At 35.2% G+C, this 19,779-nt stretch overlaps 1 protein-coding gene across 2 annotated transcripts in view; it reads right to left on the bottom strand.

Moving 5' to 3' along the window:
• The window catches only part of LOC106873594 (low-density lipoprotein receptor-related protein 6), a 699,058-nt gene that overhangs the window by 228,595 nt on the left and 450,684 nt on the right, over positions 1–19,779 (bottom strand). For both annotated transcript variants that reach the window (XM_052965592.1, XM_052965587.1), the window contains exon 3: positions 5,383–5,515. In XM_052965592.1, the coding sequence (XP_052821552.1) occupies positions 5,383–5,515 (133 nt within the window). The remainder of the gene's footprint in view (positions 1–5,382; positions 5,516–19,779) is intronic.

Raw genomic sequence — 19,779 nt, 5'->3', positions numbered from 1 at the left:
GCCACCACTGTTCCAAAGTTATCTTCCATTGTGGTTAGTGAAGAGAAATTAATATACAAATTCAGACATGATTGTGTGATTAGGATGCTTATTTCACATCTGTGTAATTCTTGGCTTTGATTTTATTATGTGACACCTCTGGTATGTGTTTCCTACTATAGCTTTGGGTTCACCAGTGGCATATCTATCTGTCTGTCTGTCTGTCTGTCTCTGTACACACACACACACATATATATATATATATATATATATATATATATATATATATATATGTACACACAGGTGATCGCACTCCAGTTGCATGTGTTGTATGACTATACAAATGTGCTTGTGACTACATATGTGTTTATGAGTCTAAAACCCAGCACTGTTCAAGTTATGTCCCTTTATGTACCATGACTTATCAATTTGACAACTATACACCTCAATGAAGTAAGTACCAGACTGAAATAATTCTTGAAGGTGGTGTCTAAGCACGGCCACAGTCCAGTGACTGAAAGCAATAAAGGAATAAATAAATGAATATGTGTAGTATTGAGTAGAGTATAAGTGACAGATGTTATTATGTTGTCGTTCCACACCACTGATTCCAGTGGAGAAATAATGGTAGGTGTGTTAATTAAAAGATACATAAATATTGTAATAGGAAAGAACTATTCTACATAATAAGTATGGTGGTATGGTGGTAATATTTTGCATATATGCTGTATACACACATACATAGTGCTCTGGATATTAAATATGAATGTGGTAGCATATCACAAATGAAATATAGTGAGTTGAAAAAATTTTTGATCAAATGATGTTATCCAAGCAATTAATAGTCATAAACTTCCTCTAAGGGTGTTTCAAATTTAACAAGCAACAAAAGAAGTTACTCCAATCAGTTCAGTTGATCTAAGGTTTTGTATAATATAGGCAGTGCTAAAGATTGAGTGGATCTGTTCTTTAAAATAACATACATCATTTTTATTTTATTTTATGAAATTCCCCACATACACACATGCAGATGCACACATACACACGTGCAGATGCACATATACACATTGGTAATTTTATATAGCCCTGAACCCCTTCTACACAACACACATTGTCACCTTTCCACTCTGTATAATGTTCTCACTAACCATTAACTCTAGTCATTTTTTCCCTTGTCCCTTCTCTACTCCCTACTCCAACAGTGCCTTTTCTATTACTCTACCCACTCAGCCACTACCACCCTCTCAGCTCATGCTTCATCTTCTCACGTCACCCTACTTAGAGCCATCACATCCTTTCTCTTCTATTCTCTTTCAGTTACAAGAGCTACATTAGGCCCTTAGTCTTGCTAGTAGCATTAATGCTGATGCCAAAATACACGCTGTAAACTGGTTGTCATTAGAAAGGGCATCCAGCCATACAAATCGTACCAAAGCAACTATTAAAGCATGTTGCAATCCTGTCAAACAATCAAACTTATGCTTGCATGGAAGCTGGGCATCAACTGATGATGATGATGATAATGATATCTATCCATGTATATTAAGTATATATAAGAATGATTGAAGAATATAACTAAGCTGTGGAAATACCTGGATGATACAGTACTGCAGTCTGAACCAACAGAGAGCCACTCTATGGCCACTTAACCTTCTAAAATTAACAATCAAAGCACACCTCTCTATAGTCTTAAAAAGTGGAAGGGCAGATTTGAGAATGTGAGCCTAGATATACAATATGTGATAAAGCTGTGATTATCATGTATGGTACGCCTTGATCATAGGTCTGTGGGATCAAAACTGACCTAATAACAGAAAGGAAAGATACACTGAATGATATATTCCTAGATATGATATGCCTGAAATGAGTTGGAATATAAATAGCAGCTGTGCCAGTGGCACATAAAAACACTCATTAAACTCCTGGAGTGGTTGACACTAGGAAGGGCATCCAGTCATAGAAACCTTGTCAAATTAGACTGGAGTCTGGTGCAGCTCTCTGACTCATCAGCACCAGTGAAACTGTCTAACCCATGCCAGCATGGAGAGTGGACGTTAAATGATGATGATGATCATTATCATCATGGTCCTGATTATGGTATGAATGTCACTGATCTATTTGATTAGGACTGACTTAAGACTAAATGACAGTAACAGCTACTACAATAGATAGAGGTGTTGACAGTAGTAGCTAATATCTGAGGTGGATACAAAATATTTAAGGTTTTCATTATACTGACAGCAAAGGTGTTTCTGTCACAGTATGAAGGAAAATTCAAGGGTCAGTATTAAAAGTGTAATGTTGTATGACAGGAAATAAATTCATATAATGGATAAAAATATTACACATGTTTATGCAAATACATACAAACAGATACACTGTTTCTACCAACTAACATAGGCATGCACATCTTTATTCTCATAAATCTCAAGGAAATCTACTTGATAGAACAAACATTAATGGCCTGACACCCAATAAACATTAACAAACAAACAAAAAAAAAACAATTCCAACGAACTTCAGACATATTGAATGAGACAGAAGGTCAGAAAAATAAATCGAAATTGGAAGAAAGTTTTAATTTAAAATGACAGTAAGCAAAACAAGAATAATGATGACCATCAATTCTGACAACTAAGAAAGTCAATTTCAATTATTATTATTGTTGTTGTTATTGTTGTTATTGTTGTTGTTGATGTCGTTGTTCTTATTACTATTCAAACAAAAGATGTTATTATTCAAATAGTAGAGTTACAGCCCTCCACCAGCATATAGCATTTTAGGTGCCAATGTGCATTCTTCATAAAAGAAAAAAATACATCAACAACAAATTAATTCTTGTGAAGTGCTTCTTAAAGACAAAATAAACCTTTTTAGACACTTGAAATAGTTTCGGAAATCTAATCAACAAGATGAGTATTTACTTTGGTTTTTCATTTGGTTTTTATGAAAGAAGAAATTTATTGATGAAAATTCAGAGAAATGTTCCTCCCAAGCAGCTGGTTTGCTAATTAATATTTGTTGAAAATCATTTACAGTTCTAGATTGTCTTTTTGCTCTTCTGTAGATTCCAGCCAATGTATAGATGCTAAACCTACTTTGACAAAAATTAATAGAATGCAGAATCCTAATGACTGATTTGAAGTTCAGTTTGCTACATAAAAATTTGCTAAGGAAATTTGCTTTAGGAAGCACTTCATACTGTGAAGACCTTGGCCAATTTTTGTAGGTGTAGGGAGAGCTGTGTGGTTATGTTTACTTTCCATCCATGTAGCTTTGGGTTCAGTCCCACTGTATAGCAATTTGGACAAGTATATTCTACAAAACTCTCAGCCTGACCAAAATTTTGTAAGAGGATTTGGTAAACAGAAATCGAAAGAAGCTCATCAAGTATATTGTTACCGTCACTGTCATTGTCATCATTTGCTCACATAGATTGGATAGTGTGACAGGAACTTAGCAGGGCAGGTTTTCTCAAGCACAGCAAATCACCGATTGTCTTGGTCCTTTGTCTTCTCCTCTGTAAGGCTCAACATCTGGAGATCCTTTCTCACCACTTTGTTCGACATCTTTCTGAGTCTTCATCTTCCACAGGTTCCTCCACATTTAGAGACTGACACTTCTTTATGCAGCTGCCTTCATCCATATGCACCACGTGACCATATCAGCACAATCTTCTCTCTTGCACACTTCAGCTGATACTACTTATACCCAATTTTTCTCTCAAATCATTTACACTGTCATGTGTGTGTGTGTGTGTGTGTGAGTTTATCTTTTCCTTGTCTTCACATGTGTTTGTTGGTTATAAACAATGACCCCACTGATGATGATGTTTGCTTGTAGTCCACCACAAAATCAAGTTTAGACTTCATGACATGTTTTTGACATGTTGCTTGAACTTTGTAAACAAAAGGCTTAATCGTACAGTGATGTTTATTTCCAGTTCTCTTCATAAACAAATTTGGGCTGTTTTTGTTTGATAGATTGGGAGATTATTATCTCACTTGGAAACTCCAATCCAATGTATTCTCATCTGAAGCAAGGTTGGAATGAATACACTAATAATGATGATATGCTTTGCAAAAATTCCATCCAAGTTTTTACTAATAAGTCATAATAAACTATTCAAAATATTTGATTCTTTTGCATTTTCTAGTATTGACCGGGAATATATTATAACTTCCCTTAATGTTGTTACTTTTAATTTGCAGCTGTTGCCACAGGTGAAGATGTTTTTAGAAGTTCAGAACTAGTTAGGATATTGTACCTGAGAATATTTAGAACACCAAATGCTCTCTAAAATACTCAACAATTTTTGAGTCTTTTATAAATAGATAACACGCAAAAGAAAAGATATACATATGACACCATTGCAAGATCTGTTCTACCTGCATCAAGGAAGAAAGGGGAAAGAAGATTCATGAGTCATGAAGGATGTGTGAAAGTAGAAGAGAACAGCATAGCTTGGGGCATAAAGAATGCTACTGAACTATTGCTGCTATTGGAAAGGAATATGTCAAATTAGATGAAAATTAAAAATTGCAAGGAAAAGTCTGAATACATGAAGGAGAAGCAAACTGAAACCAAAAGAAGATGGAAAGAAAAGATGTACAAGTAATTTTACAGGAACACAGAAGCTGAAACAAATTTGGAGAAGAAGTGGTTATGGGTGTGGAGAAGTGGTCTGAAACTAGAGGCAGAACCTTTAATTTGTGCAGCACAGGAACAAGCCCTGAGAACAAATTATGTTAAGCAAAGACTGCCAACTCAGGAGTAGCAGAAAAATGTAGGAGGTGTGGAGAAAAAGGAGAAACTGCATAACACCTCACCAGTCACTGCACAATGTTGACACTCAAAAAATTTTCTACAGCTGGCAAAATCAGGAAGAAGGGTCAATGTCTGTGACATTTGCAGATTCAGAGCAATGTAAACATTATTACAACTAATATTACCTTAAATTTCCTTGCCCTCATAGTATCATGAGATAGGGGGGTTATAAAATTTATATACAATAAATAAAAACAATAAGGGGAGCTTTTTGATATTTTAAGTTTTTACTGCCGCTGCCACCACCGCCACCACCAATGATACCATTTTTACATTTACTTTTCTATGCTGGCATGTTGGTTCATTTTAACAGCAACTCTCCATTTGTGGTGATTCTTACCATTACCTTTGTGAGGCCTAACATTCTGATATCTGACCTTATGAGTTTGTCTCACATTTTCTCTGTTTCGAGAGAATTCCACTTGCATCAGAATTGAAAAGTTGTATCATCAGAACATTATATATATAGGAGAAAAAATTCTTTCTTGTCATTTGTTTTTATGTGAATCAACAGAACATTGGTGAAATGAGATAGAATTCTATTAAAGAAAGAGTTAAATGAAATGGTTAACTTACCTTTCAAGATTAGTCGTACATCACTACCATTTAAGTAAGATCTATAAATACCACGCTTGCTTTCACTGACATCAGACCAGAAAAGAAGACCATCATGTATATCAGAAGCTAAACCAACAATTCTCCCTTCAGGCTGGAAAAGAAGAGAAACATTAATTGATAAATATCTAAACATTTGTTAGTGGAGTTATTTTACGTGTAGATTTCTACACAATATATATATAAAGTTTGTGATTCCAAAGGATGCAAGGAAAATTTTAGTGCAACAATTGAAAAAGTAATAGCTAAACCAGTGACCTACAAAGATCATACAGGCAATTTTAATGTGGTTAGTAAAGTTGGAATTTACAACTTTAGTGAAAAAAAATAAACAGCAGGAAGAACTTCAGTATTTAAATTACAATTAAAAATAGGATGCAATGGGAAAAGAGTCAGATCATTAGCAATATGGTGACAATTTAAAACATGTTTAAGCCTTATTAGACTCTATCAGCAAAGCATAATTTATGAAAGATATATGGAGTTTTAGTGAATGATGTGATAATATGACAACCTATAAAACTTGGAGGAGGAAATAACTTGGGATGCTTGCTGCACAAAAACAAACTATGAGTAAAATTCAAATTTGTTTTGTAGTGCTGATTATTTATTGTATCCATGGGCAAAATTCCTTAATTGCCTCAAACTAGATGGAAAAAGAAAATACCTCATTTTAGCATGGAGTGCAACAATTCAAGAAAATGTTTCCCAGAAATACTGAATTGATGTGAAAGGTTAAACATATACATAAATGTTCAATTGAAACAAAAATGAATTCTACAGAGCAGCAGATGTCAATGTTAGCAATTTATCACTGTTTGAATTAAATTGAAATTAAAGACAAAATGGAAAATATGAGGTGAATTACATTAATGGATTAGGAAAAAGAGCTGAAAACATTCTGTCTTTGAAAAAAGAATTCTGTTTTCTGGAAAAAAGGGACTGTAGTTGATAATCCCCAAAATCTGGACAGAAATCTGAACTTCTACAGAAGTCATACATCGTTACTGTTTAGTTCTATATCAACACTGATTGAGAAAACTTTGAAATTAGAGACATTCTAGTTATGACCATTCCATCTTTTATTCAGCCAAAGCGTATCTATGACAACATGATCTGGTGTATCATTTCTTCTAAGTTAGTAGGGTGCAAAAGTTTAAGGAGTATCTGTTTAGAAAGGGCACAGTTATGCGGAGATGGAAAGAATTGCATTAAATGCAGTTTAAATTTGGAATGAAATTTAGAACATTTTTTGATATGAGTATTTTGCTATTTAGCTATTTACATAAATTATAAGTACAAGCAAATGATATAAGCTAAATAGAAACAAGAGATAACTGAAAATATAAGCAATTCAAGTAAGAATGAGAATTTCTGATGGTTGGAAATCACATTAAAAGATTACTTTAAGAGTTAAATGTTTTTGATAAAGTTAACTGCTGATATAGTTCATAAACAAATACAAGTGAAATGTAAGATAACATAGCAACTCTGCCAACAAAATAAATAAAATCTCATCTTAATGGAAAGTGACATTCTTGTAAGAAAAAGAGAAGTGAAATAGTAACACACATATGGCTCTCTGGTTGAAAAGTTTGCTTTGTAATCATGTGAACCACATTCAATCCAACTGTGCAGAAGCTTAGGCAAATGTTTTCTACAATACCTGGATTAACTAACAGTAATTGCCTTTTGAGTTGAATTTAGTAAATGAAAGCACTGCACGCGCGCGCGCACACACACACACACACACACACACACACACACAAACACACGCATACTTCTTTGGGATGTAATTTAAGTTTTTTCCTTCCCAAAATTCAAGTCAGTCACTAATAAAGAAGTAAAGTCCTTTTGTTGAAGTGAAGACTGCTCTTCGGTTTTGCAGTTACCTGAATTGGATGCCGTGTGCATATATAAGTGCATGCTGTATGCATATAGATAAACGTGCATTCAGGGATGTATGTATTATAATAGAACACAAGTGTTTGCGTGTTTCATTACAGTTTATGTGTGCGTATATGTATTGTATACATACAGGTGGTATGAAGAAGTTCCTGGACTGTAGTGTGCCAACAGATGGCAGCATATGCTTGTGTGCATAGTGACATTGCTGTGTTTACTTCCCAAGTTGTGAAATTTGTGTTTTTGTGATCACATGTATGCTCTAGTCTGTGATTTTTATCATGGACAGGATGCTAAAACAAAGAACCAACATGAAAATTTGCATTAAACTCAGGGAGTCTACTACAGAGGCATTGAACTTGCTTCGGCAAGCTTATGACAATGAAGCAATGGGTCATATGCAATATTTCAAGTGGCACGGGCATTTCAAAAGTAGAAGAACGTTCCTGGAAGATGATGAGTGATCTGGAAGACCTGCTACAAGTGTCATCCCTGGAAATGTGGCAAAAATCCATCAGCTTGTGGATGAGGATCAGCGGAGGACAATCGACAACATTTTGAAGCATTCTAGGGAGGACATTAGGCACAAGCAACTGAATCTGTGAAGTGTGAAGAATTAGATTCTTCATGATGACAACAAACCCTGTCACCAAGTTCTCTCTCCTCACTTGTGTATTTCTTGCCAAAAACAACATGGTATCATTTCCACACCCACCCTATTCACCAAATTTAGCAACTGCAGACTTCCATCTCTTCTATAAGATGAAAAGGCAGCTCAAAGGGTGCCATTTTAACACAATGTTGTTGAAATCAAGAGTGAATCATAGAAGGTCCTCAACTTGCTTACAAAAAACAACTTCCAGGCCAGATTCCAAAATTAGCAGGAACACTGGGACTGGTGTATTGCTGCACAAGGTGACTATTTTGAAGGAGATGATGTTAAGACTTAGGTAAATGAGCTATTTGTTTTATTAAACACAACTAGTCTGGGAACTTTTTGATATCACATTGTAGATGTGACTGTGTGCATATCTTCACCCAGGACCTTCAATGGAGAATCCGAAATGCTTTTACAAATTTTTACTGTTCCTCCACTGATTTTATCTGGAGAATATGAATCAGTTTGTTCTATTCTTTTTCAGGGAACCCAAACATGTCAAAGTTTCAATGCAAATTAGTTGTTGTATAGCCCAGTGCAACTACAGTAAAAAGGACAAATTAAAACTGTTTTGTGTATGTATGGCCCCTCCACTCTTAAGCCAGCAAAACATCCAAAATGTGACAGCTTGAGTATGTAAATAATGCATATACATGGTCCCGGGTTCAGTCCCACTGCATGGCATCTTGGGCAAGTGTCTTCTACTATAGCCTCGGGCCGACCAAAGCATTGTGAGTGGATTTGGTAGACGGAAACTGAAAGAAGCCTGTCGTATATATGTATATGTATATATATGTATGTGTGTATGTGTTTGTATGTCTGTGTTTGTCCCTCCAACATCGCTTGACAACCGATGCTGGTGTGTTTATGTCCCCCGTAACTTAGCAGTTCGGCAAAAGAGACTGATAGAATAAGTACTAGGCTTCCAAAGAATAAGTCCTGGGGTCGATTTGCTCGACTAAAGGCGGTGCTCCAGCATGGCCACAGTCAAAAGACTGAAATAAGTAAAAGAGAGTAAAAGAGAATACATCTTTGAGTGATACACCTTTATATGTAAACTAGAGGCAGGAGGAAAGCAGATTTTTTATATATGTATTTTTCAAATATGTGTATGCATGTGTAGAGTGAATGTGTACACACACATACACACACACACACACGCATGATGATATATGCCACTAATGTATATCAAGAGAAAGATGTAAACATTGTAAAGTAAATTGATAAACTGTTGCTTTTTGAGCAAAAACATGTTTGTTCTGCTCAAGTGTCACAGATACCACTTTATCACTCTTGCTACTGTAAATGCAGTGAAGCAGCAATTGTACCATTGAAAATCTATAACCAACTATGCCATTGTTTACAAAGTATAATCAAATAAATATTAAAATAAAAAGGAGGAAAATAGAGTTAGGGGAAGTAAATTACAGTCATGAGGTGTAGAAGAGAAATAATTAGAGTAAAATATAACCTTAGAAAAGTTCTTAAGAAATAGGATTAAAATATATTTCAAATATTACTGAATTTCATAATGTTTAGTTTATGGTTTGAAAACTTATGAGTTTCATAAAAAAGGTTCTAGGTGGTCATTCAATCTGCTTGGAATAGCAGCCAAATCTCCTTCAAATCACACCTTACACTCTTAAATATGTAAAGGACACATGAGATAATGTAGTCTTAGACACCTCTCAAAATACTGAGTGTTCACAGTTCAAATGCTTTTGGTTAAAGGCCTACTGGATCAGGGTTGCCTGTGGCTAAACAGTAACTAACAGCTTGTCCTTTGAACTTTTTGTACTGTCATATATTGGAGGCGTACATCAGCGGCACAGGCTGATGTATACCTACCTGTGTCTTTCTTTTGCCCAAGATGTCAAAACCTGATTGGAGGGAGATTCGGCAGCTACTTTTAGCATGTCTAGCAACAAGTTTGTAGAGTGAGTGCTGTTGGTTGGTGAAAATGATATAATTGATGTTCCAAGTTAATCTTCTGTAGGTTGATATTTACTGAGTAAAATATGCCAAGGAAGGACTTGTAGAAAGTTGCAGTTCTGAATGAGTGATTGAGGCAAAGTGCTCAGAATGTGAGTGTGAGAAACAGCAGAGGTGAATGAAATGAGAAGTGGGAGTCTTAGAGAGGCTTGTATGGAGGTGGAGTGTAGCTTATTAGTTTTGATGAACAAGAACTACAATAACAGGAGAGAGAGAGAGAGAGAGAGAGAGGCGGAGAGAGAGAGAGAGAGAGAACAGATACAGTACATTAGTGCTTTAATTGTTATAGTCTAACTCCAAGTTATCCTAGGTTAAGAGTCATTTGATCAAAGACATTCCAGCCATGACCATCCTGTCTTCTTTTAGAGAAGTACCTGTGGTTACATTATCATCCACCTTTCTGTGCTCATGCTATCAGTCTCTATATTCTCATTTCTGAACATAATGTCTGAAATATTAAATTTTCCCTTCTTATAACAAATTCATTTACTGTGATTTTTTTTTTCCTCATGAACTATTTTTCATAGATTGAATTTTGCTGTTACAGACTGCAGCTAGTCTCCTTGGATTCTGGATCTTACATTATCTAACATGTCACTCCTATTTTTAATGGAATTTGACTGATATTTCTTGCAAGTCCAGCGACTATGCAGAAGTTCCTCATCAGCTCACCAATGTTGTAATGGTTCTAGTGAAGTCTTACTAATTAATTGGATAGCATTGTCTTCTGATACAGACTACAAAGCTTGTATGTAGCAGCAGCTGCATGATTTCACATACAATACTATAATATGAGCAATACTATAATATGGTGCACACTTGTACCTTGTAGAGGTCAGCAATTGTTCAAAGCTGAAGTATTTCCTGGCCTTGAAGAGAAAGTCTAGCTTTTCTTCTTTGAAAATGCTTAGAATCAGCAGATCATGGGAAATTAATTCTTTTGATACTAACCTGCCTAAGACCACCTCTGGTTTATTGATATAAAAAAAAACAATGTTTTTAATTGTTTATATTTAAATTAAAATCTTCCATCATAATTTTATCCGAGAAACTTTTGTTATGTTCCAAACACCAGTAAATAATATAAAAGTTATTTTACTAAATCTACCAAATTTGTAATAAGTTTTAAAATTAATGAAAATTTCGACAGCAGGTTTCATCAGAAATATGGACATAATTTTTTGTTTTTAATTTTAAATGATTTAGCTTGGAATAATAGGCAGTCTGTGCTCTTGTCCTTCACAGGCTCTTTCAGACAGGTTAGATTAATATAGTTAATATTCTTTTTGAATGACTGCAAGTTGATGATTGTGGGAGAAAAAGTGGGCAAAGAGAGAATTCCAGATGGTCAACATGCTGAGGAGGAAGGATTGGGTATAGTAGTTAGTGTGGGTTAGGATATTTAGAGGGGAGGGCAGACATAATATAAGTGACAAGATCAAGTGACCAAGTGGATCAAGTGAGCTGGTTTGGAAGCAGTATGAAACTTATTTCTTTACTTTAAAAGCAGTTAAAATGGAAAGCTGAGAAATTCTCTTGTCAGGAATAGTTTTCAAAATAACTCACAACCTAAACATATAAACCACAATTTCCTTGATTTGGTTTCAATAAGGAGACAGAAAATAACAAGAAAGTGTTTAGATATTTTGGTAAGACAGAAGCATATTTGTTGACTAGTTGTAGATTACTGTAAATATATTCTCTCCTTGGAATAGTTTAAACAGAAAGTTAACAACAATGATTTCATCAGCCTTAGAGTGTCTGCAAAGGCCCTGGGTATGGCCCCATCTGCCAAACCAAACTAATACAGAGAATTGCTGAACTTACATATAACATGTACAGTTTAAAAGATGAAGGACATATTGGATAGGGTAACTTTAGATATGCTAATTCTGAAAAAGGAACAAGATAATCAAAACTGGAATGTTCTTGATGCTAGGGTCTATTTGATCAATGTTGACCTTGAGCTAAACAATTATGACAACAGCAACATATTTGAGTTATACATATTTTACTGTTTTATATCCATTTCCCTTTGCTAGTATAGACAGCAGGGATTCTTTGATGGAGAAATTCTGAGATTGTTTGTCCTTGTTCATACTAACCACTTAAAAGAAGTCCAATCTATTATATACTTGACACAATTGTCCTGTATATGCAAGTTTGCAGTAGTAATGTACAGGTATACAATAGAAGTGCTTAAGCAAGTGGTGACATTTTTCACATTCTCCATCAAATAAAAGTCCTACAAGGGTGTGTTAAGAAGTTCCTGGTTGGTGGCCCAAGTTTTTGAGTTATTTTACAGGGCCCAAAAAAAAACACTGAAGGACCACTGCAATATGTGTGTGAATTTGAGAGAGAGGAATATGTTGAATAAAATCATAATTAACTGATCCTCCTGTATTTTCTTTTACCCAAAGCCAGGAACTTTTCAGCACTTCCATGTATAGTTTCAGAGGCTTTATTGACTCAACATGTAAATGAAAATACCTTACTTGAAAAACAAGTAAGGGTTACTATTAAGAAAAGCATTTGACTGAGAAAAATCTACCTCAACAAGTTACAAGTAATCCATGGTAACATTGAAAAACATGTTGGAAAGAATTAAATGAAACTGGTTATACATCATTATCATTGTTTTATTACAAACTTTTCCATGCCGCACAAACCAAATGAAACTCATTGAGATAAATATTCTATGGTCAGCTGCCCTTCCTGCCACCAACCCTCACTAGTTTCTAAGCAAGGCCATCATCATCATCACCATCATCCTCATCATCGTTTAACGTCTGCTTTCCATACTGGCATGGGTTGGGTGATTTGACTAGGGACTGGTGAGCGAGATGGCTGCACCAGGCTCCAATCTGATCTGGCAGAGTTTCTACAGCTGGATGCCCTTCCTAACGCCAACCACTCCAAGAGTGTAGTGGGTGCTTTTACATGCCACTGGCACGAGGGTCAGTCAGGCGGTACTGGCAACGGCCACACTCAAATGGTGTTTTTACGTGTCACCTGCACAGGAGCCAGTCTAGCGGCACTGGCAACGCCCTTGCTCATATGTTGTTTTCCACGTGCCAGTAAGGTGATGTTGGTAACAATCACGCTCGAATGGTGCTTTTTATGTGCCTCCGACATGGGGGCCAGTCAGTGGCCCTGGCAACAATCACACTCAGACGGTGCTTTTAGCGCTCCACTGGCACGGATGTCAGTCATGAGGTGCTGTCATTGAATTTGATTTCAATTTCGATTTCACTTGCTTCAACAGGTCTTCACAAGCGGAGTTTAGTGTCCAATGTAGGAAGGTACGCATCCTGGCAGAAGCCTTGGATTTAGGTCTCACTTGGCTTGCTGGGTCTTCTCACGCACAGCATATTTCCAAAGGTCTTGGTCAGAAGTCATTACCTCGGTGAGGCCCAATGTTCGAAGGTCATGCCTCACCACCTCATCCCAGGTCTTCCTGGGCCTACCTCTTCCACAGGTTCCCTCAACTGCTAGGATGTGGCACTTTTTCACACAGCTATCCTCATCCATTCTCGCCACATGCCCATACCAGTGCAATCGTCTCTCTTGCACACCACAGCTGATGCTTCTTAGGTTCAACTATTCTCTCAAGGTACTTACAATAAAAATTACATTTTGGTATTAACACTGTTCCCATTGCTAGTAATGTATATAGAGAGGTATATTTGATGTGCTTCATTCAGTTTCCATCCACTAAGTTCACTCTAAAGCTTTGGTTGGCATGGGAAATGGAAGATACTTACTCAAAGTGCCATGCTGAAAACTATATGATTGAGAAACAAGCTTCTTAAACACACAGCCATGCCTATATATATAAAATCTGCATCAACAAATTCCATCTGACTTATGCAAGCATGGAAAAGTAGACATTAAATGATGATGATGATATATGTATATATATATATATATAAAAAATATTTATCTTAATAAGTGGTTTGATTATATTTTCAAGGATTTCTTTGTACTAGCAATTCTTACATAACTTTGTAAATATTATCACTCTAAATCTGATTCTTTTCACTATTATTGAAATATTTCCTTAATTGCTTTGCACGAAAATAATATTTTTTCTTTACCTACCACTATAACACTTCATTTCCATAGGTTAAATTTAAATTTATATTTTCAATATTCATATCAGCAATTTCAGAGCTCTCACATTGTGTAGAAAATTGCATATGTGATTTTTTTTTTTTTAATAATTTGGCTGTTTTCATACATCATTGCTTTCTGTGTTATGGTATATATAAAGAGCAACATACAACTACCAGTCTCTTTGTTGGTCTGCTGGTGAACTCATAATGAGAACACAGTCTTCTACATGTATCTGAATGTCAAAATCATGTGTCTGGAGACACAGTGTGTGTATGAATATGTACGTGTGTGCACATGTATGTATGTCTTTGTCTCAACATTACATGATGGTTGTAAATGAGTGTCACTAGCATACGAAAATGTATCATTTGTTTCCAGTCTTCTGCAAAAATATGTTTGACCATGGGAAAATATTTTCTTGCTGGGAAAGCGGCGAGGATTGGCAACAGGAAAGACATCCATCTACAGAGAATCTACCTCAATGAACACCATGACCCGTACCAGCATAGAAAACTGGAGATTGAAATGGTGATAATGTTGATGACGATGATGACCAAGATTTCATAGCTGAGTCAATCAAACAGTTAAAGATGAAATAGTAAACCTGGAAATAAAGCCCAGAATCTAAAAGCTTGAGAGTAAACTAAGCAACGACTAAAGGAGTTCGTTGGATTGGAAAATGGTAGGTACATCTGGTGTAAACCATTGGTGTTCAAGTGGTGTAGCAGGATCACCAGAAGAACAAGGAAAGTAAACTTTATATATGACAGATGCAGAAGGGCAGTAAGCAATAAGAGTACATGTCAGATATAAGTTTGGAGTAGTTAGTAGCTTTTGTTTCCTGGGTGACCTAAGTAACAATAGAAATGGGTGTCCCGTAAGCTTAGCTGCTAGAGTATGAACATAGTGAAAGCTATCAAGGAGCTTATTACCTCGGTTTGCAACAAAGCAATTTCCTCTTTGGGTAAAGGCTGGATAGATTATACAATGCTTCAATGTGTAATGTTAGTAAGCATGAATAATAAAGCACAAAATAAAAGACTACATAGAAGGGGAATCAGATGTTGTGTGCAAGAGAGAAGATTGTGCTGGAATGGGCTCATGATATGTATACAGGATCTCATTTGTACAAAGAAGTGTCAAGCACTGTAAGTTGATGGAACAAGGAAGACATGAGAGTGGTGTCAAGAGACTCCAAATTGAAGTGAAGTACCGTAGTAGATAGGTCTCACTTTACTAAATAAGCATAGTAAAAAGGACATAAAAGAAATTATGGTGGTGGTCATGATGGAGAATGTACATCTATATTAAAGTCTTGCTTGGCTATTATGTTCAGATCAAGTCTCTCTCCCTTTGTTACGCTCTCATCTATCACTCACTTCACTCATTAATCAATGTACTTTCTTATTATCACTCTATCTATCTCCTATTGTGCCACCTATTTAATGAGGGATGGCATTGTATTGGAACTGTCCATATGCAATCCTTTCTTATCATCATCCATCTTTATTACTAGTTATAACCTCCTCATCCATTACTCCACTATCACTCATGACTGATACTCACCAACTTCTACTTTCCTACCATCACTCATCATCATTGTTATCCATAACTCTCTCTCACATTACTCCCTCCACCATCATTGGATATCCATCCCTCTCCTCACTCTCAGAACTGCCTATTCTATCACCAGCTCCCTCCTATCATTCTTTCTCCTTGCCAACAATCATCATGTAGTTATCTATCATCTCTCTCATCCTTTACTCTCTCATGTATCACTTTCTCACTATTAATGCTCTTGTTCTCTTCCATTATCCCTCACTTTCATCACTCCTCACTCTGATCTACTTTCATCACTCTCTTTTAATACACTCTGAATGAATGATATCACTTCTATTCAATCCCCTTACCAACAACCTTCATGTAGCTATCTATCACTTTCTTGTTCCTGTCATTTTGGTTCTGTTCTTACACCCTTCTTGCACTAATTCTTTTTTTTTTTAATCACTTGTGTAAAGAAAGAAACGAACCCAAAGACACACATAGTATAGAGGAATCTTTAGTCTTCCCAGGGAGAAGACAACATCACTAGTGCTGGTACCACAATGCATTCAGTATGCTCAGTAAAGTGGTAAGCAATAAGAAGCATATCAAGCCATAGAGACCATACCAAAAATAGAATGAAGAGAGAGATGTAATTTTGGTCCCATCTAAGAGGGCAGTAACTCCAAATAAGAGCTGGTTGAGATTATGACAATTTGCATAGAAAGGCAGGCTAAAAAACAAACAAACAAAAAAAGACAAATAAATAAATATGGTGACAATGTGTGCAAGCACAAATGTATGTGTCTATGTGCTTATATATGTGCATGTTTATATGCACACACACACACATACATATATGCACATGCACACACACACACACACACACACACACACAGATATGCAGGTTGACATAACTGAAGTGCTTGCAAAATTTATATAGCTGATGTAATAATTTTACAAAGTAGGAGTTTTATGAAAGCTGAAGAACAACAATGGGTTTATGGTAAGTCTCCTACTCTAGTTACAGGAAAGCAAAACAAATAAGCAAAGAGAAAATATATCTGGCATATAGTTTGGTAGGTTAAGTAGCATCATTGAATTCCTTTGAATTAGACTATATATTTTAATCCTACACCTATCAAGGATTTTATTGGAATATAATTCCTAAAACAAATTCCAAATCAAGGATTTCTGTTTTATGTTTAACATAAAAAGGCTTTGTGAAAAATCGACAATAACATAAATAAGCATATTCATAAATAATTGATATGAAAACATAGAGTAAAATTTACTACATTTTCTTTTTTAATGTTAACATGGAGCTATCTAGACAAAAATAATGGATGCAGCATGTTTACTTGCTATACAAAATAGAAAGATGGATTTGTATTACAGAGATAAATACTTACATATCCATTATTAAAAAAATATGAAACAATATTTGCATTAGCTCACATTAAAAATGTACCAATATAAGAGCTGATAATGGAATATAAAAGTAAGTTTAGAAATTTTCTGTCTCCACTGGAAAAATATGTTTTGATCATTTCTCAAAATGCTAAAAGCAAGAAATAGGTTTTTTAAAATGAGTTTACTGTAAAAGATATGACAGTTAGTAGATGAAAGGTTACTTTACCAGAAATGAACATTTTTTTTTCATGAATTTGTGGAAGAAGGGCTGTTGATTTAACTTTTCAGGCCTTCATCAATTGGAGGAGAGAAATAACTGAATAGTATTGATTGCGTTAATGTTAGATATGAACTCTAGACGATTAGCTGAAGCCATAACAGAAACAGGCTTAAGAGAGAAAAAGAGGACTACAGAGTAGAATATCTGAATGTTGATGGTGTGGGAAGATTGTTGGGAAGTTTTATCTATAGGAGACTAGTAGTGACAGAAATAAGATTGTTATGTACTGTAGACTGTAAAGAAGTCTAAGTCATGAAAAGGTACCGTGAAGCTGAGAATATCTTTCTGATTCTTATTATGAACCAATATGCAATAAGTTTTGGAGTCACTTCTAGTTATGGGAGCAGTAAATTGATGATTATAAAAACTAGCAATGATTGTGAGGTTCCTGAATTGTATGAATTGAGAGGTTTTAGTTGTGTATATTTTTAATAATTTAGAGGAACAAAAGTAGCAGTGACACTTTTCAGGATCACAGTAATTGTTGGAAAGAAGGAAGTTATTTTTAGACTGGAGCCCTGGTTTAAAAGCTTACAGTGAAATTCATTAAATCATCTATGTAGCAGGTGGTTTTAAACCATGCAAATATTAAGTCTATCACACACACACACAAAAAAGGGCTTCCACATTGTTTCTGTCAAACAAGTTTCACCCAGAAAGCCAAGGTAGAGGTCAATGGTTGAAAACACTTCAAGGTGACATGCAGTGGAATCCATGTAGTTGCAAAGTGATCTTCTTAACACTACAGTCACATCTGAAGCCAGTACTGCTAATGTGGTGTAGTGATGCAGATCTATTGTTTTGAAAGGCGTAGTGTTTATATCATAGTCATGTTAGATGAGAATGGATTATCAATTCCTCTACTCTACTGTAGGATATAGTTAGTACTTCTGTTCTTAGAAAACATTACGTATATCTGAATGTTGATGGTGTGGGAAGATTGTTGGGAAATTTTATCTATAGGAGACTAGCAGTGACAATAATAAGACTGTTATGTATTGCAGACTGTAAAGAAGTCTAAGTCATGAGGAGTACCTATAAATGCACTGATACAACAACCTAGCTTGAAGATCTCAATCCAGATAGTTAAAAGTTAATGCTTGACATGGGAAATTCTAATGTAAAACAATGAGCAAGCATGTTTAAAGGCTTATTCGGGGCAACAACTGATGTGTAAAGAGAAAATGTTTCAGGTACATATTGTTCTGTGACAACCACATTGGTCATCACAAATTGGTTATCAAAAAGAAGTAAGATGAAGTACATTACACTACTAGTTGACATGATGACAGGTATTGTCTTTGTTAGGTCTAGAGCATATGGAACAACGCAAGAATTGGTACAATGTGCTCTTATGGTTTGAAGAGTTGTAAGGATGGTAAAAGGAACAGATGAGTGTTGAGAAATTTGAATGGGAGATGAAATTAGGTTTTGGAGAAAACAATTTGCATCTCTAATGAGTAATGGTTCCACAAGGTCAGTGGTAAGATTACACAGGACTGATAAGTAAAAGTCACACTCATATACAGAATTAGTTTGATTAGTTCATTATTTGTGGGGAGAGGTCAACTAAACTATAACACCATATTCATTCATTTGTTAATTTAGTGTTTTAATCAAAACAGAAATCTATGAAATTGAATCTTAAATTTCAATAAGAAAATAAACCAACATTTTTCATTGATTTGTCTAATTCTTCTGTTATCATGTTTCTGTTGAAATACAACCCCTTCATTTCAATTAATATGAAAAATAATGAATAACAATTTGAAATAACTCCAGCACTTTTAAGCTAGTGTTTAGAAGAAAAATTAATACAAAATTTGAATGTAAAATTATAATCAAGATCACTTGATAACAGTAAGTTTATGCCATAGAATCAAGGTCATTATTGGGTGGGTTGGTGTCAAATGACCTAAATAATATATCTTTCTTTTAATGTTAAATTTTCCATGTTTGCATACATTCATTGAGACACAAATTGTAATTATGCCCACCTTCATCTGTTGGAAACATTTTCTCATGGTCAATATATCTTCATGGAAGATTGTAAGCAAACGATACCACTTGTTGACTTGTATGATGGTGATGCTTGTTTATAAATATCATGTGATGTCAAGACGAGGGGACAAAAACACATACATGCATATATAAATATGTACACATGCCTATATATATATTCCACTGATGAGATCCAGAGATTCTCCATATAGACGACGCTTAGTAGTGCTCAAAAGATTCAAACTTGGACTCCGATTCTTTACAAGGGATTGATTCCACAAGGTAAAGACATCAGTATCCTTTACCTTGTGGAATCGATCCCCTGTAAAAACATCAGAGTCTAAGTTTGAATATATATATATATATATATATTCAAACTTAGACGATGATGATGATGATGATGATGATGATGATGATATATATATATATATATATATATATATATATATAT

The sequence above is a fragment of the Octopus bimaculoides genome, chromosome 1 (genome assembly GCF_001194135.2).
Source record: "Octopus bimaculoides isolate UCB-OBI-ISO-001 chromosome 1, ASM119413v2, whole genome shotgun sequence".
Taxonomy (NCBI): Eukaryota; Metazoa; Mollusca; class Cephalopoda; order Octopoda; family Octopodidae; genus Octopus; species Octopus bimaculoides.
This window is presented reverse-complemented; position numbering and strand designations above follow the sequence as displayed.